The sequence below is a fragment of the Canis lupus genome, chromosome 25 (genome assembly GCF_048164855.1).
Source record: "Canis lupus baileyi chromosome 25, mCanLup2.hap1, whole genome shotgun sequence".
Taxonomy (NCBI): Eukaryota; Metazoa; Chordata; class Mammalia; order Carnivora; family Canidae; genus Canis; species Canis lupus.
This window is the reverse complement of record NC_132862.1, coordinates 957,188-984,632: the sequence shown is the minus strand read 5'-3', so window position 1 is coordinate 984,632 and position 27,445 is coordinate 957,188. Positions and strand designations below refer to the sequence as shown.

Genomic DNA, 27,445 nt, shown 5'->3' with positions numbered 1-27,445 from the left:
GGATCCCTGGGTGGCGCAGCGGTTTAGCGCCTGCCTTTGGCCCAGGGCGCGATCCTGGAGACCCAGGATTGAATCCCACGTCAGGCTCCCGGTGCATGGAGCCTGCTTCTCCCTCTGCCTGTGTCTCTGCCTCTCTCTCTCTCTCTGTGACTATCATAAAAAAATAAAAATTAAAAAAAAAAAATAAAAAATAAAAAAAAACAAAACAAAAAAAACAAAACAAAAAGAACTCCTGGGTAGGTTTGGATGCTCTTCTTGGAGAGTTCTGAAGATGCAATTGTCAGAAATGGGGGAGAAAAAAAAAAAAAAACCCTTTACAGACAATATATGGCAAAGAGGTGTCCCTGACCTAAGAGGAGTTTTGGGACCAACAAACCTGGGGGGATGGGGAGATTAGGGGAAAGCTAAACTTCATTAAAAAAAAAAAAAAAAAAAAAAAAAAAAAAAAACCTTCCATATTGTGAAATCCCTGCATTCTGTAAACTTCTCTTTTCTCGTTTTGCAACAGCTCGTCCCTACTGGAAAACCGCAGACCCTGTTCCCTACACCCTCCCTCGTCCTGGACCCTCTGCTCCTTTGTCTCCTACTCTCTCTAGCCTCCAAGCTCTAACAAACTACATTCCTTCCGTTTCACGTCTGGTCAAAGAAAATCTGCTTTTATTATTATTTTTTAAAGATTTTATTTATTTATTCATGAGAGACACAGAGAGAGGCAGAGACCCAGGCGGAGGGAGAAGCAGGCTCCGTGCAGGGACCTGATGCGGGCCTCGATCTCGTGACCCGGGGTCACGCCCTGGGCCGAGGGCAGGTGCTCACTCGCTGAGCCCCGCCCCCCCCCGCCCCCGCGACCCCTGAAAATCTGCTTTCGGAAGCCCCGTGGCTTCCCGTCCTTCCCGGGCCCCCAGCGGGTTCTCGCAGCGATGCTCGGGGCCGCCGGGGGTCAGGAGCCGCGCGCCGAGCGCCAAGGAGACACAGCGCCCCCTAAAGGCAGCGCGATCAAAGTGGCGGAATCAGGCCGCCGACACCACGTGCTCCCCGCTCTGCCAATCGAAAATTCACAATCGCTTCCTCCGCTCCCCATGGAAACAACCCCGCCCCCTGACCCTCCCGCCCCCTCCAGCCGTGACGTTGTGGCGTTCTACTGAGTGTTTAGACTGGCAGTCAAACGCCCGCGCCTTCTGGTTGGACAGTCCGCTTCCGCTCAGCAAGCGAGCGCTCTGATTGGCCAGCGGGCCGAGCGCCGGTAGGACACCATCCAATAGTCCTCGCCATGGGCGGGGCCTAGCGGGGAAGCAGGGCCAATCAGCGGCGGCGTTGCTTTTGCGGCTCCACGTCGGCACCAGCTGCGGGGCAAGATGGAGGCGCTGATCTTGGTAGGAGCCGGAGGGGCGGCCGAGCGGCTGCGGCGTCCACGGGGGCCGGGAGCTGGGGTTCGCCCGCGGCGGGCGGGGGTCGCCAGGGCACCTCCGGGTGGCCCTCGGGGACCGACGCTTCCGCCGGCCCGCGGGCTGAGCGCGCGGCCTAGTCCAGGGGCCGTAGGCGCTGAGGCCGCGGGGGGCGGTGGGAGCCCTTCCGGGAGGGCGAGCCCGTGGGAAGTCGAGGGCCGCGGGCGCCGTCCACGCGCGGGGCCGCAGCCTCTCGGGGCGCGCCCCCTCGGCGTTCTGGGCGGCGGCCCTGCGCGCGGGCCCCGCCTCTGGGGCCCTCGGGGTCGCCACGCTCGGCCTCCGTGGCGGATTACGTCACAGCCCCCGAGACGCCTCCCTGTGACGTCATCCCCCGCCGGCCCCGCGGTGTCGGTGTGTCGTCACGGGCGCGTCCCACCGCAGCTCTGGAATGCCTGGTGCGCCCGGCGCGGCCTGGGGGCGTGACCCCGGAGCCCTCCTTCTGTTCTCCGCTTTTGGGGTGTTTTTGTTTTGTTTGTTTTGTTTGTTTTCCGCCCCCACCAAGAGTTCAGGAGCCCCCGGGGCAGGGTGCGCGGTGCTCACGCGCCCTCCGCGTACGGGACGGTCTCGGGGGCTAAAGGGGCGCGGGCGTTCCTCGCCCCTAGGATCCCTTCTGCTTCTTAGAACCAATAAAATACCGTTGCGTCTTCCTGAGAACTGGGCCGGAGGATTCCTGCGGGGGCTCCGCGTCACGACCCGGACGTCATGCCCTGGCTCCTCTTGAGGCCGCGGGCGCCTTCCTTCCGCCCTTAGGATTTGGGGTGAGCGCCGGGTGCTCCCGTGATGGAGCCGAATTCCAGCCGCTTCCCAGAGACGGTGTCTCCCGTGTCTGTTCCTTCAACCCCAGCACATGCACACGCCCGGAATGACGGGCTTTAGTTCTTCTCCCCAAAAAGGGCAACGATAGGGATAACTCCTTCCGACTGTACGGATCGGTCAGGCCTGAAATCTGAGTCTTGCAAAATTCTTAGATTTAACTTTTTTTTTTTTTTTTTTTTAAGTAATCTCCACACCCAGTGTGGGGCTCAAACTTGTGACTTGCAGGTCAAGAGTCGCGGGCTCCACCAACGGAGCCCAGGCAGTCCCTGAGTAGTTTTTAAATAAGATATTTTTTGCACCAGTTAGCCAGTATTCACTTTTTTAAAGATTTTATCTATTTATTCATGAGAGAGACAGAGGCGGAGACACAGGCAGAGGGAGAAGCAGGCTCCATGCAGGAGCCTGATAGGGGGACTCGATCCCGGGTCTCCAGGATCACACCCTGGGCCCAGGGCGGGTGCTCAACCGCTGAGCCACCCGGGCGTCCCCGAGCCAGTGTTGTTTACACACAGTAGGATATACTCCAGGGAGTTGATTTCTTCGGAAATCTTTAGAAAACTTTAAAATGTGCTCCGTACATTTGTTTACAAGGGAGCCTGCTGAAAGGTACGAGAGTGAGGACAGGGTCCTGGGGAGCCCTCTTAACAAGGGATCGGTGTGTAGTGGTGAGTGGAAGGAGGTATGTGTGAAAGCCTCACGTTTTCCCTTACCTGGGTTTTCAGCCTCCACTTCCTCCGTGAAGTCTGCAATCTGCTGCTTCCTTAGATCCGTTTTGATCTGTACCTACGATGCCGCTTTACAGATCCCTTCGAACCTCATCAAGCATCCCAGAACTTTGGTTCTAAAACCACACTGATGCTTCATCATGAGAAATCTACGTAATGGGGTTAGGGGAAACCGAATTACAGGGGAAAGGGATTGCTCAGGGAAGCACGTGTCAAAACTGGGATTAAATTTTGATTCCTCATCCTCCCAGACTGTCTGTCTGTCTCTCTCATGTTACTGTAGGTGTTCTCATCGTGGACTTTCTACCTCTTTAGTATGCAGAATCATACTTTTAAACGTCAGTTACGTAAAGCTTTTGTTGGGGACAAAGTACTAATAGGTATCAACACGTGTGCTGGTCTTCAGAGGTCTTGTGATAATAAGCCAGTATTTTCCTTCCTCTGGGTTAGCCTCTCTCCAAGACTTTTTTTTTTTTTTTTTTTTTTGGCTCTTTACAATCTCATTATAATTTTGGCCTCCAATTAATAATTTATAGATCTTTCTCACTGTTCCAGCCTTTTCTCAACCAGAGTTCTAGGAGAGAATGAAGCCCTAAGGCATTCATTAATGTAATGAATCAACTTCTCTGTATCCACAATGGTACTAGTTTGTACCATCCTTGGGAGAAGTTAGAAAAAAGTAGTCATTTAAATAGTTTTTAGGATTCGGTGCTTCAGATGAGGAACCTTAGTTGAAAATCAGGTGATACTTCCTAAATTTTTATTTCTCTTTACACTCACGAATTGGCCCAAGAAATTGAGCCCCATTGGACTCAGAATCACCCTCCTGCATTGGTCCTTTTAAACCTCACCCCCTCCTCTGTTTACCCAGCAGCATCTGATTACTTAAATTCCCATCTTCATTGTGAAAAGTATGAGGAATCCATGGATCTTACCTTAGGTCTCTCCTGAACTAGAGTTTACCGTAACGTGATAATATTTAACAAACCACTCAAACAGGGCAGACACCTTCTAAAGTTCTTGTCGGCTTCCTCCTTTCACATTTCTGTTTCCCGGTTTCTGGACCTCTGGGGAAATCTCATCAAAGTATATTCTTCTTTCCCCACCTCTGCGAGGCTCACAGCCATAGGATATTGAGAAGGGAAGGGAAATCTAGAGGGGGTCAAGAAGAAACATCTGCCGAAATTTGATCTGATTATGGGGATTTCTAATTACCAGTAGGTGCCCTTCATTTAGGTGCTTTACAGTGGGTCACGTTTCTTTCTTGAATTAGGTAACCTGGCCCTAGGTTTCAAGCAGATTTGTCTGATCTTTTCTCAGGTCCTCTGGTGGTCTCTAAGGAAAGAGACCCTTTCATCGCCTTCTCTTCCCAGTGCTTTATAGTGCTCCCAGCCTGCATCTTCGGACTCGGCTTCCTCTCTCCTGCTGTTTTCTGCTGGTTCTTCCTTTCTTCGCTGTGAATGGAGAGGGATCTCTGCGGGTCACCATTCTCCATTAATAACCAATGAAATCTTAAAGATAATGACTTACCCCTTCCTCCTCTACCTTTTTTTTTTCTCCAATGAATTATTCTAGCAGTCTAGATCCTTAAATCTTTCCTCAGAGGTTTCATTTTTCCTCATCCTCTCTGGATTCACTTTGAGTGTTTTTCCAGTGTTTTTCAGACCAGACTTAGTTCTACCTTTTCTCTCTCTTTAGTAACATTTTTTTATTCTACAGTGGCCAAATCCCGAATTCTAAGCCTCATTCAAAAATCAGGGCATCCAGAGTGCACAAGAGGGTGCGTATATATGGAGGAGGAAACTATGCGGAATACATCAATGACTTAAAGGTTGATATTGCTCTGTGGCCTTCGCTTCCTGAATCATCTTAATGGGGCTTTTGTTAAATTCCTTTGGCACTAACAGTAGAGGTACTTGGCCTAAATGCCCCCTCCCCCTGCTCTGGGCAAAGGTATCAATTACATTAAGCCCCCAAAGCACTCCCATCTCGTTCCTGGCAGTCCCCTGTGCCCCTCTCCCAGCTGCGTCCTTGCCGGTGCCTGGCCCCTCCATTTCGTTAGAAGAAGCAATCTCCTCGTTCCTGCACTGTGGAGATATATTTCTCAGCGAGGGCGCAAGCAGTGCCAGCACTGCCCCCGGTGAGGTCCCTGGCAGCCATAAAAATTTTTATTGTGATTATGTTGGTGTCGGGGTGTCCATCTGGGTTATTGCACACCTAGTTTAATTGATTGAAGTTTAATTTATTGACACTTCAAATTAAATGATCAGAATAAACTGTGCTGTTACTCTGGCCGGCTTGTTTTAATGGTTGATTGCTGGAAGCAGACCTCGGCTTGAACTAAAACCCCCAAAGAGCAATTGACGCTGCTTCTAACTCTCTCCATGTCTTGCCCTCCAAGAAGACCTCGTTATAGATTTCCGACGTATTTATATATATTTTTTCCCTCTCCTTCACAGTGGTGGGAAAGAGTTGGTCCCTGGCAAGGTATAAATTATATCAGAGGTCTAGGGGAGCTGTCACACGGTCAAGAGAGGAGGAGGGGGTCTCCATGTGAAGAAAGCCAGGTCTTTGAGAAGCCAGGTCTTCCCTGTGAGGCAGAGGATGAATGCAATTATCCCGTTATTTGAGGGAGGCTAGTGGCAGATTTAGGGTCTTTTTCATCTAGATATTTGCTACTGTTTTTTACTCCACTGACCCGACTTGGTTAGAGTTAGGATACTGACAAGACGACTAGTTACGGAAAGGGGAAGTCGAGAAGCAGATAAAGGGTCGAACAGGAATAAGGAATCTGTGCCTGCCGATCCTCTTGTGCGGGAGTGATGAGGGGGACGGCGAGCAGAGGGCCCGCGGGCGGCTGACCCGCTGGGCCGGACGTGGAGGCCTTGCGCGTTAGGAGATGCCAGGCCTGGCAAAGGCCCTCTCACATCTGTCTTGCCTGATTCCCCACAGAAGAGGCTCTCTCTCAGGTCACATTATTAGAGAAGTTCTCTTATCCTTAGATTTCCTAGCTTTCGGGGTTTTTCTGGCGTTAGACCACGCCCATCGCTTCAGAAGTATTTTCTGCCCTGGAACTAAATCACAGGCTGCAGGTGAAGCACACGTCTCTCTGGCTGTTTCGTTTTCACACGGTCAAGGCAGATAGTCCCCACCTAGAGCCACAGCTTTGGGTCGCTCTGCCAACTTCCTTCAACTGCGTTTGTTATTTGTGGACGTCTCAGAGGGTGACAGACTGGGGCAGAGGGTAGCAGTTACCCCTCCGAGTGTGATTTGGAATTCTGGGTTGGTAGACGGTAAGGTGAGCACAGAGGCTGTCAGCTCGTTCTCACACCAGCAGACGGGGGGCGGGGGGCACGGATAGCCTTAGACATGATCATAACCAGGACTCGGCAGAAGTCGATCTAGTTCCACTTGATTTTTCCCTTTACCGAATGGTATGTATGTATGTATGTATGTATTTATTTATTTATTTATTATTTAATTTTTTTTTTTTTTTTTATTTATGATAGTCACAGATAGAGAGAGAGGCACAGAGACACAGGCAGAGGGAGAAGCAGGCTCCATGCACCGGGAGCCCGATGTGGGATTCGATCCCGGGTCTCCAGGATCGCGCCCTGGGCCAAAGGCAGGCGCCAAACCGCTGCACCACCCAGGGATCCCCCGAATGGTATTTAAATGAGGGCGCTTGTGTTACAGACCTGGGAAGGCAGGAAGTTCCAGTGTTGCTGTCAGGCCCCGGGTGCGGGTACTTTGATTTCTGCTTGTTCACCTCCTCTTTCCAGTGCTGCGTTTCTGTAATTCTTTCACCTTCATAGTAGTTGGAGATTTTACTGTGTGGCCCCCGGGGAAAAATCCTGCAGATCGACTTTCTAAAGAAAAATTTTTTTTAATCAGTTCTTGGCCTAATGTGGGGCTCAGAGTCACAACCCTGACACTAAGAGTTGCCTGCTCAACCAGCTGAGCCAGCCAGGCTCCCGGCTTTTTGAATTTTAAGAGAGGATTTAAGATTTTGCATTCCTGGGCAGCCCGGGTGGCCCAGCAGTTTAGCGCCGCCTGCAGCCCAGGGCGAGATCCTGGAGACCCCGGATCGAGTCCCACGTCGGGCTCCCTGCATGGAGCTTGCCTGTGTCCCTCCCTCTGCCTGTGTCTCTGCCTCTCTCTCTCTCTCTCTCTTCCTCTGTCATGAATAAATAAATAAAATATTTAAAAAAATTTTGCATTCCTGAAGAGCTTGGGCTTGGTTATCTTTGTCCTTCCTGTCTCATAGCCGCCAAATTTAGTCATTGAAAGGTGCTGACCTTTGCTCCCCCTGCTGGCTGCAGGTTTTCTCAGTCATATTCATGAATTTATGAAGGCCACACACATATTTGTTGAAATCATGATTTGGTGCCAGGCAGAGGAAAGGGGGGGGTGATTTACAAAAGTATCACTCATTTCCCCTTTTTTTCCCCTCCCCTCTCCACATGATCTTATTATCCTCACCAAGTATCATATTTAATTCTTACTGAGCTCCATGAAATCATAAAAATTTGCGAATGTATATTTTTCTGGGAACAGGGTCCATAGATTTCACCAGCTTACCCAAGAGTTCTGCTGTAACTTAAGGTATTCACTTTAATTGATCTGGGTCAGGCCTCTCGTTTCTCTGATGAAGCAGTGGAGTCCCAAGAAAGGTAGAATTTGAGTTAATGGCGGACCCAGATTATAATAAAGGATTTTAAGTGTCGAGAGACATTTTCTCCTGTAGGTCATGAGTTGTTGGCAGTCGCTGCGCTTTCACGTTTTATATCTGTGTCAGGTAGGAAGATTCTCCAGGTGTCTCTTCCTGACATCACTTCTTCCTTCCTAAGACTCGTGTTCGGTTTCCTCTTTATAGCCAATACCTGGTCTCATGGCATCTGGGTTCCGTTCTCTGGTACCTGTGGCTCCTGGTCTCTCCTGAGTTGTGCTTGAATCCAAGCGAACCTTTGGGTAGTGTGTAAACACTGCGCTTCCTTGTCGAAGCCTTGAGCTAATTCTTTTCGTTTGAAGTCCCTTGGGTCGTGGCTGGCAAATTGAAGCCCTCAACCCCAGAGGAGCTTTTCATTTTAAAGAAGTTGGCACAGAATCAGGGAGCAATACCTGCTTAGCTCTGTGGAGCTGGGAGCGGTATCCTGTCTTGGTTTTACGTTATAAATAGGGTCGAGGGAAGAGCATCTTGGTTTGTTGTTGTTTAGGACCTATTGCCAAGCCAGGGTATTACTTTTGGCATGGCCATAAAGATTTCTTTATAAGTGGAAAATGAAGAACTTTCTAGGAATCTCAACCGGATTCTTACTTGTGTCCTTTCAGCCGCGTGGATGGCATCCTCCTCTAACTCCACAGAGGCTTCTGGGTCGTATCCTTCCCCTCCCCCTCCCCCCCCCCCCCCCCCGCCCGGTGAATTAAATAATCAGGCTTAGCCCTCAAATATCCTGTCTGCCTGCTGCAATCCCAGGCCCTTCTGGTGGCGTTTCGTGATCTTATCCCAGAGTGCCCTCTTACTGTGTACGTTGTGAACTGACTTAATTCGGTGCTTTTTCAGGACCCATCTCTCCTAGTTTGACTCAGGAGACACACAATTAGAGAGCTTTTATGCAGAGCTGCCTTTTTAAGATTTTTGCTGTTATCCTGAGAAAGCTGCAGGTCATTCGAAGGCCCACAGGGGGCAGCACTAGGAACGGCGGCCCCGGCTTGTCCCCTCTGTGCCGGGGGCGGGGGTGCTGGGAGATGATGTTTTCCACCAGGCTTCAGAAAGCCTCCGATTGAGATCAAAGACTCCTTTGCAGCAGGCTGGTTGCTTGTTCCGTGTTGTTTCAGCTCTCCTGAGGAGCCCGGTCTAGTTCTCTTGATAATAAAAACATACAAGGAAATCTGTATCTGAGCCACCCAACCTCCCACAAACCAGTCTGCCTGCATGTCATTCCCAGGCACAATTAGCATTTGAGGTGAAGTTCTGTTATACACTCAGGCTGTGGCTCTCTGAAAGTCAGTGCATCACAGAACTTTGTCTCGAAAGCTTTCTAGCAGCTACACATTGGGGAATGGGAGGGAAGAATAGACCTTTAAGATCCTTTGAACATGGCCCTAAGCTTGTAGGGTCTTTTTCAGCCATCGGCATTTAATATGTTACAAGGTCGGGCCTAGTCCCTTGTCCGGGAGGCCCATTTCTCAATAGCCAGGAGTTATTTATAAACTTGCCCTTTGCAAAAACTTAAGATGAAATTACATTATCAGTAATGGCTTCTGGGGCCTTTAAACTGGCTGGTTTTATGGTAGGAGAGGAACTCGTGGCCTCCCCACCCCTGAGAGGTGGAGCCCCCCTCCCCCCCCCCCCAAGGAAAGGAGAAGCTGCTGGCTCCCGCTGTGCACAGTGGAGAACTGAAGCAGCTTTTACACTCAGGGCTGAGTTCTCGGCTGTGTTTAGTGTGCTTATTCCTTTGAAGTTTGAAATGATCAGCCTTTTCTCTAGCGCGTCTGCCCTCCTGAGAGCGCTGGTAGGCTGGGTCTGGTCTTCCCCTGCCTGCCTTTGCCCGTCTTTCATCCTTCCCACAGAGATCCAGTTCCTATTTTGGGGTTAGCCCAGGGATCTGTTTCTGCCTTTGCCAGCAGTTGTAGACACTCGTACCCCATTGGCTAAGAGAGTCTTTCTTTTCTTTGGGATCCATCCCATTCTTTCTAGGGATGCCAGAGTCTGTGGCTGCAGGAACCAGTCACCGATGCCAGATCAGTGCCCAGCGTAAACCTTTAGGAAGCTCTCCAGTGTTCCTGTGAATGTGGAGAGAGGAACAGAGCCAAGGATTTCCAGGGAAGAGGTTGTAGGGAAAATGATCTCTTGTGAATTTCCTTCCCTGTGGGCTTCTTTTCCTATTAAGGACACTCATTCCCATTGGTGTCTCCCTTTTTGATGAATTGAGGATCCAGTTGCTATAGAATCGAGCCTGCTTTATGGGAAGAGCTTTCTGTGGGGTTTAAGAGTTAGGAAAGCTTCTCTACTTGTGACCCTTTAGATGATCCTCTGGGGGACTGCCCTCTGCTAGACGCAGAGTTCCTTAGTCAGACAGTGTATTTATTCCAGGGGGTAGTGTGTATAGGTGGGCGTCTCTAAGGAGTGTTTATCAGAGGAGAGAGAAATTGGTAGTAATGTCACCCAAGATGGCCACAGCAGAATGTCTACCTGTATCTGGAAGTCGACTTATAAGAGGGTCCCCGAGATGCTTACTGCTTCAGGAAGTTTTTCTTTATTCTCAAACTTCATTAATTCTCTTAATCATTCAGCAAGTACTGAGAGTTTAGTGTATGTCACACATTGTTCAGGACACTTGGAATAAATCAGTGAGCAAAACACAAAAATTGCTATTCTCAAGAATTCCAAGTGGGGAAAGCACGCATTCTTCATCACCCTGTTGTCAAAAGACTGGGTTCCCTTTACTCTCATTCTTAACTCCCCAAGGTAGGGTTGGTTCTTTTCGTGGAACCATAAACCTCCTGGAGCCTCATGGGACAGTTTACCTTTGTAGAGGTTGCAGTTTCAGGATCCTTGGCAATAATTCTTCCATCTTCACTCTTGGGTTTTTGTTAAACACATGCTTGGAGATTATATTTAGCCCCTGTGAGGACTGCGGGTTTCCTAAGTAAGGCCAGGAAAGGGAGGCAGCAAAGCAACAGCCCTTTCTCATAGCACAGGGGAGGGATAGCAATGGTAAGTAATGTTGATTAGAAATTCAAGGAATGTGAGGGGCACCACCTGGCTCAGTTGGTAGAGCATGGGACTCTTGATGTTGGGGTTGTGAGTACACTGGGCGTGGAGCCTGCTTAAAAAACATATAAAAAAAAAAAAAAAGAAAGAAAGAAATTCGAGGAATGTGAGCCTGCAGAGCCTTCCATACACATCACACTGCCTCCCTTTCCTTCCTCTTCCTCTTCTGTTAGCTGGTTCCCTAGAAGTTGCAGGAGTAGAGGAGCTTTTGCAAAGTGCTATGTTTTGCATTTGTTTGAGTGTAACCATTAAGGCTGAGGCTGCAGTTCCTTCATGAGAGCTATTATCCTCAAAATTTGATTTTTGGTAGTAAAAGAACACTCCCCTCTTGCTCATTATATCCAGGCTCCAGGCTTCGTAGATCCTTTTCTTACTACTTAATTCCTCCAAAATTCAGATTGGTTTTTGTCTTGGCAGGTTAAGTGGTAGTGGTTGGGGGTGTACTAGAGGAATTGGGATCATAGGGGAAGTCTTGGAAGATGGATGTCTCACTGGGCTGCATTCAGAACTGGTGTGTTTGTGTGTATGAGTGTGTGTGCATGCATGCGTGCTCGTTTCCCTCTGCTCGGTGTGTGGGTGGTTTAGGGAAGGCTTGCTTTATGCCTCTGCATTGCTACTGCATTGGGACTGCAGAAACTTCAAGTACACTAGGGCATTCAGCCCTATTTTCAGATAGCCTCGTGCGGTGCCTACTAATTAATCTGGTCGCATTCCATACCTACCTGCACATGGGAGACCAGGGAGAGAGGGTAATTTGGAAAATAACTGTAGCATAATATTTGAAAATAAGAGCATGACCTACCTTTATTAAACCCTCTGTGAGTCTGGCTCAGAGAAACTGTTTCTCTGATGCTGCTTTAGAGTCCTTTGTTGAAAGCCCCCCCCCCCCCCCAATTCAGTTCATTCACCACTTGATCGTTCTCGGTGGGGATTGTCTAAATGTAACCATTCGGGATAGGGGACATACGGAGGCACCTCTGTATCCCCTTGCAGCCCCACTGGGACTAGGGGAAGATATCTGGTTTGCCAGGGGTGGCAGGAGCCTTCAGGACTGAAGGTATGTTCATATCTCTTCAGGAACCCTCCCTGTATACTGTCAAAGCCATCCTGATTCTGGACAATGATGGAGATCGACTTTTTGCCAAGGTGAGATTCCCTTTGAAATTCATTTAGGAGCAAGACAAAGACTTATTTTGAAATTTGGATGGATTTGGGACTGCCCCTGTTTCATAGTCCTTGATACTACAATTTTGAGAATTCTTTCTTGTGCCTACTCCAGATAAAACCATTTCTGTATCTTGGTTGCCCTGCTTCCATACTTGCCTCCCACAGATTCTGACCTCCTTTGTTGTACCAGAGCAGGGAAAAGCTTGGGAACCTTGGTTTCTGAACAATACAGTGTTTGGATGTGAGAAGCAGGTTGCCCAGGCCCATCATTCCTGTCCCCTTTCCTTCTGCCTTGTCACCCTGCCTGGGTTTTTCCAGGAATTCTCCTGGCAGTTCCAGGGTTCCAGCCCTAGGTCTGCAGTCACCACCAGGCTTGTTACCTCCTGACGTCCCCAGTGTGATGTTTCTAACTTTGGATCTATTGAAAGAGAGGAGAAAGGACACCCCTCTCCTCTCCCTCCATATTCTCCCCCTCCTGTGGAAATTTTTTCTGTCCCTGGTGTATTCACTCCGGGCGAGCACAGCATAAATCAATCAGCAGGTAGAGATTAGTTTAGAATTCACCAGCTGTTCCTCCCTGTAATTGGATGTAACTATGCAGGACACCTTTTGAAACAGTTATCCAGTTACTAAATGCCAGACCTGTCATAGGTCTTCAGCTGACTGCGACGGATTAGCCCCTAAAGAGCAGAGCGATTTAGCAGCCTGTATCTCTACCCCTTGCCAGCCAGGGAGAGCTTGGGAGTGGGCTCAACAATGTGCTCGGCTGTCTCCTGCTTCTTTCAGTTTGCAGAAAAGAGAGCTGAGATCTGCAAGAGATGGAGTCGGGTTTGCCTTTCTTTAGAGGAGGTTCTTGCAGCCTTTCCCCATTCCCATTCCTCAGCTTCATAGTGTGAGTGAGGGTCTAAAAGGCGTGTTCTGTGCCCTAGTGCCTTTTGTGTTCCCTACTCCCTGCCATGGGATAGCTCCTAGGAAGCACTGGATGAGAGTGGCCTCAGGGTTGCTTTCCGAGAATGCAGACAGGGGTAGAGCTTCATCACAGGCCTCCGTCCTTAGGGTCTTAGGGATGTGAGGTGGGCGTGCTTATGGCAGGGTCTTTACAAGAGCTTTTTTTTTTTTTTTTTTTTTTTATATTCAGTTACTCACTGACCATTCCCTACCTCCGTAGTTCTTCCTTCGTGCCAGTATTTTTCCCTCACCCCATGCCTTAAAGGCGAGAAATCCAAGATCCAGGGCAAAACACAGTCACTAATCATTCTGGGCTCCCAGCTCTAATGACCCAACCCATCTCCTTTCCCTCGACCAGTACTATGACGACACCTACCCCAGTGTCAAGGAGCAAAAGGCCTTTGAGAAGAACATTTTCAACAAGACCCATCGGACTGACAGTAGGTCATTTTCCTTTCGCTGCTCCCTGTGCTGGGGGAACCATAGTGGGCAGGGGGTGGCAGCAGGACTGCAGAGAAAGGATAAAATGACTGCCTCCTTTTTCTCTTTTTTCCTCCTCCCCTCATATAATAAACTCTTCAGAATGTAATGGGGAGGTGAGTGTACCTCACGCGGGAATACCGTGCTGGAAGGTTGGCTGTTAGCTACCTGTCTAGTCCCTGGATTTATGAGCCTCACTTGACAAATTTAACTGCAGCTCTGCTTATTGTACCGCATCCATTAGGGCAGGTAAATGGAAGTCTGTAAAGGTGACCGCTCTGCATTTTCACCTCCGAAGGATCGACTAGTATCCTGTCTCCTATACAAGGAGGGAAATAAGGGTAGTTGTTGGGGAGGTGGTTAGGAGAAGATACATTTTGATTCCCCCAAGTTAGTACTTCCCTTCTTGTGCTACCACTCAGAAGGAAAAAGCAGGCGAACTTTGGTCTTTGGGGGTTATTATGACTTACCTTACTTAAGCCCAAGGAGCTGGGTACCAGGAGTTCGCGGCAACTCCTTCTATCTTACTTCCTTATCTCAGGCCACCCACTATTTGCGCCTTCCCTTTCTCCCCCTCCCCAGGTGAAATCGCCCTCTTGGAAGGCCTGACGGTGGTATACAAGAGCAGTATCGATCTCTATTTCTATGTGATTGGCAGCTCCTATGAAAATGAGGTGAGAATCCCACTCCTCTTCGCTCGCTCTGATCCCACTTCCTAAACCAAAGGCAGGACATAGTCATTGGGTCTGGACCCCAGGAGTGCCACGTCCCTCTGGGCTAAAAAAGTTGTCAGAGATCACTGTTGACCTCACAAATGTGGCCTAGCAAATCAGCCTAGAGTGGTCGTTTCCCCCAATTGCTCGCTCTTCCTTTCCTTTCCTTTCCTTTCCTTTCCTTTCCTTTCCTTTCCTTTCCTTTCCTTTCCTTTCTCTTTCCTTTCTCTTTCCTTTCTCTTTCCTTTCTCTTTCGTTTCTCTTTCGTTTCTCTTTCGTTTCTCTTTCGTTTCTCTTTCGTTTCTCTTTCGTTTCTTTCTTTTCTCTTTTTTTTCTTTTTTTTCTTTTTCTCTTTCTTTTTCTCTTTTTCGTTCTTTCTTTCTTTCTTTTTCTTTCTTTCAAGTTTTGTTATTTAAGTAATGTCTACACCCAGTGGGGGGCTAATATGAGGTTTTTAAAAAGATTTTATTTATTGAGAGAGAGAGAAAGCGAGTGCAAATGGTAGGGGTGTGGGGGGCAGAGGCAGAAAGAGAGGGAGAAAGAATCTCCAGTAGACTCTGTGCTGAGCACTGAGCCTAATACCGGGCTTGATCTCATGACCCTGAGATCATGACCTGAGCCAAAATTGAGAATTGGACACTTAACTGACTGAACCATCCAGGCATCCATAAAAGATGGATTTCTGAGGTGTGGTCAAGGTTGGAAGGATGCTTCCTCCTGCTACGTAGGGTGCACACCTAACTGAGTTTGGATGAGTTAGACAATATTTGGGGTCATGTTGAATGAAGCCATACATCCTGAATGGATCAAATTGAGAAGACTGTGGGTACAGTCCTAACCTGCTGCCTGTGCAGGAAAGGCTACTTACCTCAGGTGCAACGTCTACAGGAGTAGATAAGTAGAAATAAGCCCCCACATAATTTGAAGCAAAAGTTAAAGTTTGAGAGAACCAACTCTTTTGAAGCTCTTACTACTTTAAGTGCTTTGTTACTTCTATCTTATGGCACTTCTGGGTTATGGTCATTTGTGCCCTTTCTTTTTTGTTTTTAAGATTTTATTTGGGACACCTGGGTGGCTCAGTGGTTGAGCACCTGCCTTCAGCTCAGGGCGTGATCCCGGGGTCCCAGGATCGTCCCACATCAGTCTCCCTGCGTGGAGCCTGCGTCTCCCTCTGCCTGTGTCTCTGCCTCTCTCTGTCCTGAATAAATAAATAAAATATTTTTTAAAAATGAGTTACTAGGATGGGTCAAATTGGGGTTAACATATTAAAAAAAAGATTTTATTTGTTTATTCGTAAGAGATACAGAGAGAGAGAGGCAGAGACTTAGGCAGAGGGAGAAGCAGGCTTCATGCGGGGAGCCTGATGCGGGACCTGATCCCTGGATGCCGGGGTCACACCTTGAGCCAAAGGCAGACGCTCAACCGCTCAGCCACCCAGGCTGCCCTGTGCCCTTATTTTATAGATGAGGAAACCAAGCCATGAGGAATGTAATGAAATTCCGTGCATATGGCCACTGTTGAACTACAGAAGTGGCAGTTTCATATGGTTCAACCTAATAACTTTCCTGGGGTCACACATTTAGGAATGGCTCAGCTGGGATTTAAGCCCAGATCTATCTTACTCCAAAAGGCCATGCTCCTTCCACTGACTCTGAGCTGAGCTATTGTTTGGTTAATGACTTCTTTACCTAAGATACTGGGTGACACATACAGAGTTGGTAAAGACGTGTTGGGGACTATGATAGGAAAGTTTGAACAGTCTGGCCAAAGACAGACCTCAAATTGTGGGATCGTATAGCAGAATTTATTTCTGTGAGAACTCACTGGCCCTCTTCTGTTTTGCTCGGTCTTCACCTTATGCTTTTGGTCCTTTGTGAAAGAAAGCCTGTGTCTTTTGACGCTTAATGAATTAGTGAGTTTTGTGTTCAGGTAGCAGTTTTCAGGGCCTTGAACCTTATCCTTCTGCTTCTTCTGTCTCCCAACAGCTGATGCTCATGGCTGTTCTGAATTGCCTCTTTGACTCATTGAGCCAGATGCTGAGGTGAGCAGGCCATTCTTGACATCTGTTGGGGAGAGAAAGTCATATTCATCAGGCCCAGGGATTTGGGGGGGAATTAGCAGGGGCTCCCGGGAATTGATTTACCTTGAGAAGTGAGGCTTATTATTTCAGAGTAATTCGCACTGATGGGGAGGACTGGATGGAAAGTATGTCTCTCCTGTGGGATAATTCTCCTAAGAACGGGGACGGGGAGGAGCAATGTCTGTCTACTCTCATGTTACCCAGTGGCTCTGTCAGAGTCCTGAGCACCCTTATGGTGCTTTCCTAGACCTCATTAGAGGGTAGGGAAAGGGCAAGCATAGGGGAATGTCCCAGATGTAACATCAGTACCCTGGGAAAGGAGGCAGCGCTCCCAATTTTTAACTTTAGCCCTTAGATTTTCCCTTCTTTAAAACAGGAAGAATATGCCATTTACCTTCCCCTCCCTTTCCACCTCCCCAGCAGCCCTGTTCCCCATGTAGACGGGCAACAGAGGAGATATAAGATACTTTTCCTGAAAACATCCAGGGCTCTGAACTTCATTCCCCTAGCAGCTCCCAAGTGAACCCAGTACAGACAGCCATCCGCCATCCGGAGCAGAACAGCAGGCGCTCTCAGCCCCACAAAATCAGCAGGGCGAATGGCTCAGATTTCCTCAGGAAGGGGATGATTTATTTCTTAGCCAGGTGAATGAATAGACTTCATTTCAGTGATCTAGTGAAAGAGTCAGACTGACGGATGTGACTGGCCACATGCACAACCACCGGATCTAAGGCTGGTGGACGAGGGCCCTGACTGTTCCCAGCCCCCTAGTTGGGCTTCTTTTCAAGGCCTGAGAAGAGCTGGTGAGGGAGGGGGAGGCGGGGGGAGTGGAGCGAGGCTTAGAAGGGTTGTCAGAGCTGAAGTACAAATAGACTTTGCACTCAACTCCTCTCCACCCTCCCACCACCTCCAGATTGAGTTTAGCTGTTTATTTCCTTTTTTCCACCCAGTGATGTCAGTGTTTACGAGCAGTGTCACTAGCAGCATCGCGGTAGGTAGGGAAGAAACTAGCTGGATAATCAACCCTTGAATAGTCAGAAATTGCCTATATTCTTTGAATCTCTTTGTTGACATTCCTGATCCTTACTTATTAGCAACTAAGAGTAAGAAGAGGTTTAGAGTGGATAAGCCAAAAAGTTCTTATTTACTTTTTAGTCTGTGTGGTTGGTGGAGACATTTTATAGGTCTAGTTTTGGATCTCCAACTCAACAATGTCCTAGGGTTCCTTTTACACACAGGCTGGTTTTTCTCTCTTCTCTTGGGGACTCAGGAAAAATGTAGAAAAGCGAGCTCTGCTGGAGAACATGGAGGGGCTCTTCTTGGCCGTGGATGAAATTGTAGATGGAGGGTGAGTTTTCTGACCTGCCTTGGATCTGGGGTGAGGGGATGGAGTAATTGCCTCTGTCCTAAGGCGAGTGGCCTGAGTGACCAGAGTTTCCCTACAGTGAATGAGTTTGTCTTATAGGACAGAATGAATGATGGTCTCTTCTTTATCTTCTTAGGGTGATCCTAGAGAGTGATCCCCAGCAAGTGGTACACCGGGTGGCATTAAGGGTAAGCAGGAGTGTGCTCCCCTTCTTCCCCCATCTACTCACCCTCCAGGGCCGACCTGCTAAATGCCTACGAAGGTCAGGGCTTATAGAATCCATATGGCCTTCTTCTTCCCATTCAAATTCTCATTGTCTCAAAGAGAGGAAGCAGAAGCAGCATTCTTTTGCCGCTTTACCTGATACCTAGCGTCCCTTACAGTCTTTGCACAGAGGGTCATTTAATACATCCTTAAGTGAATCAATGATGAATAAAAGAAACTTTGATATTAATACTTCTGAAATTATAAAGGAGCTTGAGGTTGACTTCTGCTCCCTTTAGGGACGGATCCCAGTCAGGTGAGGCAGAGGAGTGTCTTCCTTGTCTTAAACTCTTATGTAAGTGAGGACAGCACCTCTCTCTCAGGAAGCATTTATTTGCCAGAACCTCAGTCCTCTCCTGGTAGTAGTAATCTCCAAAGGGGCCACAGACGTCTCCAGGTCCACTGGGGAGATAATGGTGGGTACAGGGAGAGCCCACCAGTAAATTTTGGGGTGCAGAGGTGTTTGAGCAAAGCAAATCTCCCCATTCATGGAATGTCCCAGCTCTGACCTCCACAGAGTGAAGGCTGACAGTGCCGGGTAATGGGAAATCTTCTCCCTTAACTGCCGTGGGCTCCATTTGCATAGTTTAATCTTCTCCTCTAACATATGTCTCTATGTGGCAAGAGAGAGGGTCCCCCCCACTCCCGCCTTCCCCTTCTCAGGCTGCTGTTGCAGCAGTTTATTTCTTCAAATTAACATGCTGTCGTTACCCATCAGGCCTTGCGGGATCCATTAAATTACCCCTGGCTCCCCCTCATCCTTTCCCTGGTGATATTGATATTCAGGGAAGGTCTTCTCTGACTAGGGAATCAGGTCCCCCACCCCCAAGTTGAGGATCAGATAACCTGCTGATTACTTGGAATGGAATAAATCTTTTAAGAAGTCCTCCTGCCTTAGAGGATGGATGAAATGACCCTTTCCTGCTCACAGTCCCTCTGGCCAAGAAAACTGTGGCTCTACTACCTAGAAGGGACTCAGAAGTCAGGCATCTGCCTCCTGCTACAGTTGAAAGGACCACCTTTTCCTTCTCCACTACTGACTCCGGTCAGGTCTTACTCCAGCTTTCTCCCGTGCTAAATGTTTGTCTCTCTGTGCCGTAGGGTGAAGATGTCCCCCTCACGGAGCAGACCGTGTCTCAGGTAGGACTTTCTCCTTTCTTCCTCTCCAGGATGGATGGGGCCACTAAAGAGGCTGGAGTAGCATTCCATCCCAGCCCAAGTCTGAATGAGTCTAGAGACTGAAGATCCATCTTTCTTGGCTCCCTAGTATTCCAGAGGACTGGGCCTTATCCAGCCAACACGCCCTGCCCACCCAACTCCTATCCCACTTTGCTGTGAGCAGTGGCTGTCAGCCTTGCTCTGTACCCTTCAAACCCTCCCTGCCTGATGCCTCATTCAGTGATTTATTCCCCAGCAGAGGCTTGCCTTAAACAGATGGTCTGTGTGCGTGCGCGCGTGCACACACACACACACACACACTCTCTCTCTCTCTCTTTTCTTATTATTCAAATGAGGCTAAGCTGGAAATGCATATCCTAGAATAAGCAGGTTTGCAGATCCATCCTGCTCCTTAATGGATAGATTGCCTACCTGATGCGGGAGGCAAGGGAGGCATTCTGTTTTCTATCTATTTGGAATTCTCACCAAGAAGTCCATCTGGATGTGGTAACCCCTCCTTTCTAACATATGTCCAGTAACCCCCAGTTTTTTTCTTTCCTCCCAGGTATACCTCTTCTCTCTTCATCCCCCCAGTGGATTTGAATTTTTTTGGAATTTCCCAAACTGACAACCCTCTAGGGCCTTAGAGAGCTTCTTCCCATCCCTCTACCCTTGGGGATTTTGTATTTGCCATTCTCCTAAGGACAGGGAAGGCAAGTGAGGGGAAGGAGAGCCCCGGTCTCTGACCTTGCCCTGCCCCAGGCAAGCCCCTCACTGCCGCCCTTGTCCCTGCAGGTGCTGCAGTCAGCCAAAGAACAGATCAAGTGGTCACTCCTTCGGTGAAGACCTCACTGTTCCCGGCTCCTCACCCCCTCAAAAAATCCACACGTCTGCTGTGACTTCTCATCCAGTCCCCCAACTGATGCTCTCAGGGTCATCTCGGGGATCACAAGGGATCCTTAAATCTCCATTCTGTCTGTGATTGCTCCCCAAACCCCCACGTATACTTCCTCTTCTGTCTCACTGTTTTTGCAGTCTGGGAGTAAAGCTCCCAGCAGATTCAAGCGTAGGGTAAGGGAAGCACCCTTTTCCTTTTTACACCAGATTTTGCTCTCATGCTCTCCTACCCCCCATATTTTCTTCTCAACTCCTGTGCCCTTTGCTGCAGTTACACTTGAGATCAAAGCAGGAGAAAGAATGTGCTGAGTGTTTTCCTCCCTTTGCCTTTACTGGGCCTTTTTCCCAGCAGCCCATATGTTAGCAAGGGGAGGGGGAGAGAGAATTCTTTTCTATAGGATGAGTGGGGGGTGGCATATCCCAGCTCAGCCACAGCCCCACTTAGTGGCCTCAGCATTTCCTCCCATTCCTTCTTACTGCCCTGTCCTCCAGCCTTGGAAAAAAAAAGATTGCTGGTTTTCTCATGGGCAGGGGACAGAGTGGAAGACGCAGGGATTTACATTTTATTGGATAGGGCTTATAAAATTCTGTATTTCAGTCGCAGCTGCATTCTTTACCCTGATCCTGGCTCATAGCTTCAGAGCCACTGTGGTTTGTGAGTGTTCACTGCGGTGTCTGTCCCCTGGCCCACTCCCTCGACTCTCCAGCGTCACGACCCGTGGGATTGACCTGTGGGATCCCGGCCTGGCTCATCCCCTCTGTGCCCTGGAGCAAAGCCAGTCCCCCGACCTAAAACTCCATTTTAGTCTTGGGAAGGAGAGTTTTTGCTCAGAGCTGGGGCGGGGGACGGATTTATGACTGGGCCTCTGGCCTCTGGGCTCTGGCCCCCGGCTTCCCCACATGCACTTCCCCTGCCTCGGGCCTTCCTCCTCTGTGCCTCAGCCTTACATCCAGGCAGTAGGTCTGGGCTCTTTCCCTCCCTAGGCCGCTGAGAGAGGTGCCTTTCTTCAGAAAACCTTTGGGATTTGGATTTCCCCGGGAAGATGGAGGCTGGAACACCCACTCTTGGGTCTAATCTTTCCCCTTGACCCAAAACTTCCCACAAAAATGTCTCAAAAAATCCTTCCTGAGACTTCAGCCTTCCGTCCCACCCACTACCTGCCAGTTCTCCAAGACTGAGGTGGGGCGAGTAACGGGGCATATTGGAGGGGGCATTTTTGGGTGGGAGAGGTCTGGAGTCGGCAGAGAGCCACCTTCACATCCTGCTCTGTGCAAAGAGGAATAAAACCGATTTCTTTTTCCAAACTGCCTTTGTGTGATGTTTCTGTTCCTCTTCCTCTCTTTTTGGCAGCTGCTTCCACTCCTCTGCCCCCCCATCACTCCCCGTCTTACAATATTTCTTCCCTCCTACCTCGGAGACTCCCCAGCATTCCACCCCCGTCCCTAATTTACGGGGCTGTTTGCCTCCTTGGCATCTCTCCGTCCCCTCGCCTGGAAATCGGCGCCAGGGGTGGGGCGGGGGTGCCGTTCGCGCGGTGGGAGTCCCGGGGAACCGACCGCCCCCCGCCGCCCCCAAAGCCAGCTGCCGGCTCCCGCCTCGGCCATTAGTAACCCGGAGACGCGCACCTGCGTGGGGCCCGCGCCCTGCCCGTCCCGCGCCCCCCGCGCCCCCCCCCCCGCCTCCCCTCCGCCCCGCGCGGCCGTTATTTATCGGGCCGGGCCGGGCGCGCTGCGGAAGGTCAGGCCGCGTGTAAATAAGCGCCCCCGCCGCGGCCGGCGCCCGCCCGCCTCCCCTCTGCGCGCGCAAATGAATGTGGCTGGGCTGGCGCGGAGCCTGGCCCTGCATCCTAATGGGCGCTGAGCTCACAAGATGGATTTCGCGGGGCTTGTGGTTGCCGCGGCGACCGGAGGGCCTTGGCGTTCTCCCCGGCCCGGCCCGGCCCGGCCCCGGCCCGGCCCGGCAGGGAGGAGGGGAGGAGGGGAGGAGGGGCGGTGCGGGGAGCCCTCCTCTGCGCTGCAGTCGCCAAGGGTCTCCTCCCCGGCCCCCCTCCGGCCCCGCATGGGGCCGCAGTCCCGGGAGAAGGCAGGAGACACCATGTTAGGGCCTCCGGAGAGGATGAGGGAAGGAAGGTACTGGGGTTGGGAAGAGCCTCTCCAGCATCAAGACCGAACCCGGGTTGTCCAGCCCTCCCCGCTGTAGGAGAACCCGGCAGTAGAGCTCAGCACCTGTGGGGAACCTGTGCCCGGAATCCCCCTTAGCAGGTAGAAAAAAAAAGACGCTTGGGTTATCACCCCGTCGTCTGCTCTGAAAGTTGGGGTGCAGGGGTTTGGAGGAGGGCCAGGCACCCCGGTTTTAGCCTGCCGGCCACGGGAAGCGGCGTCCGGCCCCACCACCCTAGTCTTCCTGCATCACCCAGCCCCGACCCCGGTTGCGGGAGGGCACGTCCGCGTGAGAGCGGCTGGGGTCGGCGTGGAGAGCCCAGTTCTCAGCAGCTCTCAAACTTGAAATCCTCTGAGCTGGTTTCCCCGGCCTCGGCCTCGCCTGCTTTGGCCCTTCCTGCCTCTGTTTCCCGTGAGGAGGGGAACTCGGGTGCCCTGGCCTGTCCAGCCCTCTGGCCAGCGGGTTTCTTTCAGGACTAGGGGCAAACCCTAATCCCTTCTCCCTTCTCCGGCACCGACTGAAGCACAGACTGGGGAGCAGGGTCTGATGATCTCCCTCCATCGGTCTCCATCTGACTCTGGGCCTCTGGGTGTGTGTTTGCAAGCTTTTCCCTCTTCCCCAGGGGGCCCTGGGAAGCCCCTCCTCCCGTCTCCACGTCCTCCCCTTTGGCTGGGAAAGTGACTGCAGCCTGAACGGTGCCAGACACCTGCCTGCCAGATGTGGCGATCCCCCATTCTTCTTTCCCCCTCCTCAAATGTCTATCCTTTACCCACCCCACTGAGCTCAGCCAGAGAGAGCCCCCCCACAGTGTGATTTAGTGCCGCAGCCCCTCTTCCCCAAGTGCCCCCTTCCAGCCCCAATCCCTCCCCCTGGTGCCCAGGCCCTCCCCTTTTTCCCCACCAAGTCCTGCAGATGGCTTCCTGGTACAGCCCGTCCTACTCCACCCCGGGGTGCTGGGATGTCTAAGCCCCAGCTCCTGGACCGGAGAATGAATGGGTGGAGCAGGGCCGGTGGGCCTCGCTTTCACCCATGGGAGAGTACATCAGCAGGGCTGAGGACAGTGGCAGCCAGAGCTGATGTCATTCGCACTGGTGGCAGAGCGGGTGTTGGGGGAGGAGGAGGAGAGTGGGGAGGGACCCGGCACTCCACGACGACGGCCTGCGGGCCTGCAGGCAGGAGAGAGGTCCGTGAGCCCTCGGTAAGCCAGAGAGCCCAGAACCGGCTGCCTGGCGGGCACCACATCTCTGTTTCTCTGGCTGAGTCTCCGGGCCCTGTTGCCGGAGGGTTCTCTCTCTGACTCAGGAGATGCCCCTCAGCTCCTCCCATTCAGGCCGACCCAAAATATGCTTAAAGGTAACCTTTAGTCCTTACCCTCCCCTCTTTTTTTTTTTTAATTTTTATTTATTTATGATAGTCACACACACACACAGAGAGAGGGGCAGAGACATAGGCAGAGGGAGAAGCAGGCTCCATGCCGGGAGCCTGACGTGGGATTCGATCCTGGGTCTCCAGGATCGCGCCCTGGTCCAAAGGCAGGCGCCAAACCGCTGTGCCACCCAGGGATCCCTTACCCTCCCCTCTTTACTGCTTGTTCTTTTTCTTTTTCTTTTTTTTTTTAAGATGTTATTTATTCATGAGAGACACAGAGAGAGAGAGAGACAGGCAGAGACACAGGCAGAGGGAGAAGAGGGAGCAGCGGGCCCCATGCAGGGAGCCCGACGCAGGACTCGATCCCAGGACCCCAGGACCAGCCCAGGGCGAAGGCCAAGGCTCAACCACTGAGCCACGCAGGCGTCCCTACTGTTTGCTCTTCTGTCTTTTCTCTTCCATCCCTTCAGCTCTCCTCCCTTGGTTGAGCTTTTGTCCTGGTCGCCTGGCTCCCCTGCCCCCCTACAGCCCATACTGGAACACAGCATGGCCCCAGGCCGCCCAGCAAAGCAGGGGCCCATTCAGAGCCTCTTTTCTCCTTCCCGTCACCCTGAGGCTCCGGGTGTCACCCTGAGGCTCCGGTGGCCGCCGAGGGAGCAGGACGTGGTTGGGCTGAGGAGCAGGAGAGATGGAGAGTCCAAGGAAGGGGGGGGTAGATGGAGGAACCGAGGGAGAAGAAGAGACGAGAGACCGAGGCCGAGGGTTAGCAGAGGCCGCCAGAAGCGGCTGGAGAGGGAGAGAAACTCGGAGGAGGGAGCCGCAAGCCTGGGGACAGCAAAGGACGGAGAGATGGAGAAGGGACGTCCCAGCAGGAAGGCTGCTGGGGAGGGGCTCTGCGGGGCTCCCTCCTGCCCTCCCCGAACCTGGGATGTGGCCCGAGTGTGTCCCCGTGCCCGAGTGTGTCCCCGTGCGCACGCACAGGGGGTCTGGTGGGCAGGAGTTTGATTCTCGGAATAGGCCCATTCCCCCATGTCTTTCCGCGCTCCCTTCCTCCGGCACCCCCACCCCTACCCACCCCCCAGGATTCCTGACTCCCAGGGGTCCTTCCCAAGGTGTCCTGGTCTTAGGAGTCCCGCCCCGCAGTGCCGCCCTGCAGGAATGTGCAGTGGGGATCTGAAGGATGCGGAGCCCGCCCACCCCCTGCCCACCCCTGCCCACCCCCTGCCCACCAGCTGCCCCTGTCCGTCCTCTCCCCCGTCTCCTCGGGCTCCCCTCCCCTCGGGCTCCCCTCCCCGCTGCGGCCTGACCCCCTCCCCGCCGCTGACCCCCAGCCGCCTGGGGCCGGCTCCGAGGGGGAGACAAAGACAGGATTTATGGTCGGAGTGGGGCTGAGGGCCCTGGCTGACCTCCCTGGGGTGGCGGGGGGGGGGGGGGCGCTGGGCCGGACACCGGGCAGCTGGAAGCCTGGGTCCCCAACTTTTCTCACCGTGACCTCGACCTCGCTCGCTCCGGACCCGGCCCCGGCCCCGACACTTAGGAGACACTTAGGAGATGGAGGGCGGCCTCGAGGTGACTTCAGGGTCCTGAAGGGAGCCTGGGGAAGGGAGGTGTCTTCAGGTCTGTCTGTATGGACCCTGAGGAGGATCTGGGGAGTGGGGAGCCCGCAGGCAGCGGGGCTCGGGACTGGAAGGCCACCAGGTCCAGCGCTGCAGCTGCTGCAGCCGGAGACGCAGGGAGGTGTCCTTCCTAGGACAGGGGACAGGCCGGGCCTGCCGGGCCAGAGAGCCCAGGACTCCGCTGAAGGTGACGCAGGCGCGGAGTCCCCTGGGGCCACTGGCTCCTGCCATCCGAGGCCTTCCTCGCTCAGACCCCAGCTGCCCCTGCCTTTCCCGTAGACTGTGGGCCCGACCCTTGCCTGCTCGCAGGCAGGGGACGTGGCCGGGGAGGGACAGCGTGGGCCAGGGCTTTCCGGGAAGCCAGGCCGAGCATCCTGCCATGGACAGCTCGCGCAGCCTCCCCGGGTGTCCCAGGCCCCACGAGCCCAGCTCTGCAGCTCCCGGCCCGCTCCCAGCGCCCCAAGCGTCCCAGCTGCCTTCACTGTCCCGGGAGAAGCTGCTAGAGCCCCCTCCGCGAGAGCAGACGGTGGAAGGAAGAGAAACTGAGGCAGCCGGGAGCTGCCTGCCCTGGCCTCTCTCCACAGCAACCCCCCCCCCGCCCGGCCCTCCCTCCTGGTGGCCTCCTCCCGCAAGCTGAAATCACCACCTCAATTCCTGATGGAAAGCCCAAAATCAGAAATCTTAGTGGAAAGCAGCGTGGATCGGGAGAGGACAAAGGAACGGGGTGGGGGATGGCGCAGGTTAAGGAGAGCACAGGAAAAGGGAAGAGAGCATCTCGCTTCTCCTCAGTCCCCTTCCCCCAGTTGAGAAGGCAGATTTACAGCCCGGGTTTGGGGGGAGCGTAAGGAAGACGGATCTGCAGGCCTGCCCTCGGAGTGTCTGGGTACTTAGCTTTAACTCCCCCATTAGCATCAATCCCCATCTTGCCGCCCATCCGTCTTCTGACATCAGCTCCTTCCCCGTCTGGAGCCCAGGCTTTCTGACCCTAAGTGGCTCTTAAAGGGCCAGCCTAGGAGCCCCCCCGGCCCCCCGCCGCCAGGCCCCCGGGCAGCGGGTCTGGTGCATGAGCTGCTGCAGCCTTCCCAGTGGGTGGAGGGCACGGTGTGTGGGGGGGTGTGGGGCGGCGGCTCCCGGCAGCTCGGCGTGCCCTTGGACGCCCCCATCCCCGCGCCCTGCGCCCCGTGCCCCGCGTGTGTGCACTGCCCACCTGAGCCCAGAGCGAGTCCCCCCAGCAGGGGGGGGGGCACAGACACGCGGTTCTTGTGGGGGTGGGGCTGCAGCAGACGCTGTCCCTCCAACGTCCTGGAGGCCGGGCAGGGAGCATCAGCACTACTGGCTGCTTTTATTTATTTATTTATTTATTTTTTTTACTGGCTGCTTTTAATTCCCGGCTGCACAGGTCGGGGTGCACAGGCTGGGGGTGCACAGGCTGGAGTGCACAGGCTGGGGCTGCACAGGCCAGGGGTGCACTGGCTGGAGTGCACAGGCCAGGGGTGCCCATGCGGGGGGTGCACAGGCTGGGGCTCCACAGGCCAGGGGGGCCTAGGCTGGGGGTGCACGCTGGGGCTGCACAGGCTGGAGTGCACAGGCTGGGGCTCCACAGGCCGGGGCTCCACAGGCCAGGGCTCCACAGGCCAGGGCTCCACAGGCCAGGGTTGCACAGGCCAGAGGGGCCTAGGCTGGGGGTGCACAGGCTGGGGGTGCACAGGCCGGGGCTGCACAGGCTGGGGCTCCACAGGCCAGGGGTGCACAGGCCAGGGCTGCACAGGCCAGAGTGCACAGGCTGGGGGTGCACAGGCCGGGGCTGCACAGGCCAGCTTTGCACAGGCAGGGGGGCCTAGGCTGGGGGTGCACAGGCCGGGGCTGCACAGGCCAGAGTGCACAGGTGGGGGGTGCATAGGCCAGGGGGTGCACAGGCCTGGGGTGCGCAGGTCTGAGTGCACAGGCCCGGGGTGCAAAGGCCGGGGGGTGCACAGGCCGGGGTGCACAGGCGGGGGCCGGGAGCTCTGGGAAACGCCCTGAGCCCCCCACTCCTGGCCTGCTCTCCCGGGGCCCAGGCTGTGCTCTGGCTCACGTCTTCCTGCCCCTCGAGGGGGGCGGGCCACAGACACCCGCGTCTAATCCCGGCCCCTCCGGCCTACCGCTCCGCAGCGCAGTTGGCCGGGGGAGGGGGCGGCTCCCCGACCCGTCCGCCCGCCGGGCGCCCCTGCGACGCTCCCCCCAGCCCTGCTCGGCCCTCCCGGCGACGGGGCAGCTGCCCGCGGGGCCTGCAGGTGGAGCCCTTCCTGGCCCGCCCACTCCCGCCCCGCGGCGCCCCTTCCCGGCTCGGCCGACGGGGTGTGGGCGGCCCCGGGCGTGGGCTCGCGGAGGAGGGCGCCGCGCACGGAAGCGCCAGTACCGCTAAGGCCGGGCCTGGACGCGGACGGGGGGGGGCGGGGGGGAGGGGAGGGGCGGGGGGGGCGGG

General features: G+C 53.1%; 1 protein-coding gene and 2 long non-coding RNA genes across 3 annotated transcripts; 2 read left to right on the top strand and 1 right to left on the bottom strand.

The window, feature by feature from the left end:
- The first annotated feature begins 1,255 nt into the window (after positions 1–1,255).
- COPZ1 (COPI coat complex subunit zeta 1) lies at positions 1,256–21,141 on the top strand. Its single transcript, XM_072797633.1, has 9 exons — positions 1,256–1,373; positions 11,841–11,909; positions 13,237–13,318; positions 13,941–14,032; positions 16,057–16,112; positions 17,422–17,499; positions 17,654–17,705; positions 18,883–18,921; positions 19,735–21,141. The coding sequence occupies exons 1-9, from the start codon at positions 1,356–1,358 to the stop codon at positions 19,780–19,782; spliced, it is 534 nt and encodes a 177-aa protein (XP_072653734.1). The 5' UTR covers positions 1,256–1,355; the 3' UTR covers positions 19,783–21,141.
- LOC140616971 (uncharacterized) lies at positions 1,659–4,984 on the top strand. The gene is made up of 2 exons (XR_012017258.1): positions 1,659–2,203; positions 2,984–4,984. It is a non-coding gene; the product is annotated as an uncharacterized lncRNA (long non-coding RNA).
- On the bottom strand, positions 15,854–19,922 carry LOC140616972 (uncharacterized). The gene is made up of 2 exons (XR_012017260.1): positions 16,215–19,922; positions 15,854–16,134 (listed from the first exon to the last, which is right to left on the bottom strand). It is a non-coding gene; the product is annotated as an uncharacterized lncRNA (long non-coding RNA).
- Positions 21,142–27,445: the final 6,304 nt, after the last annotated feature.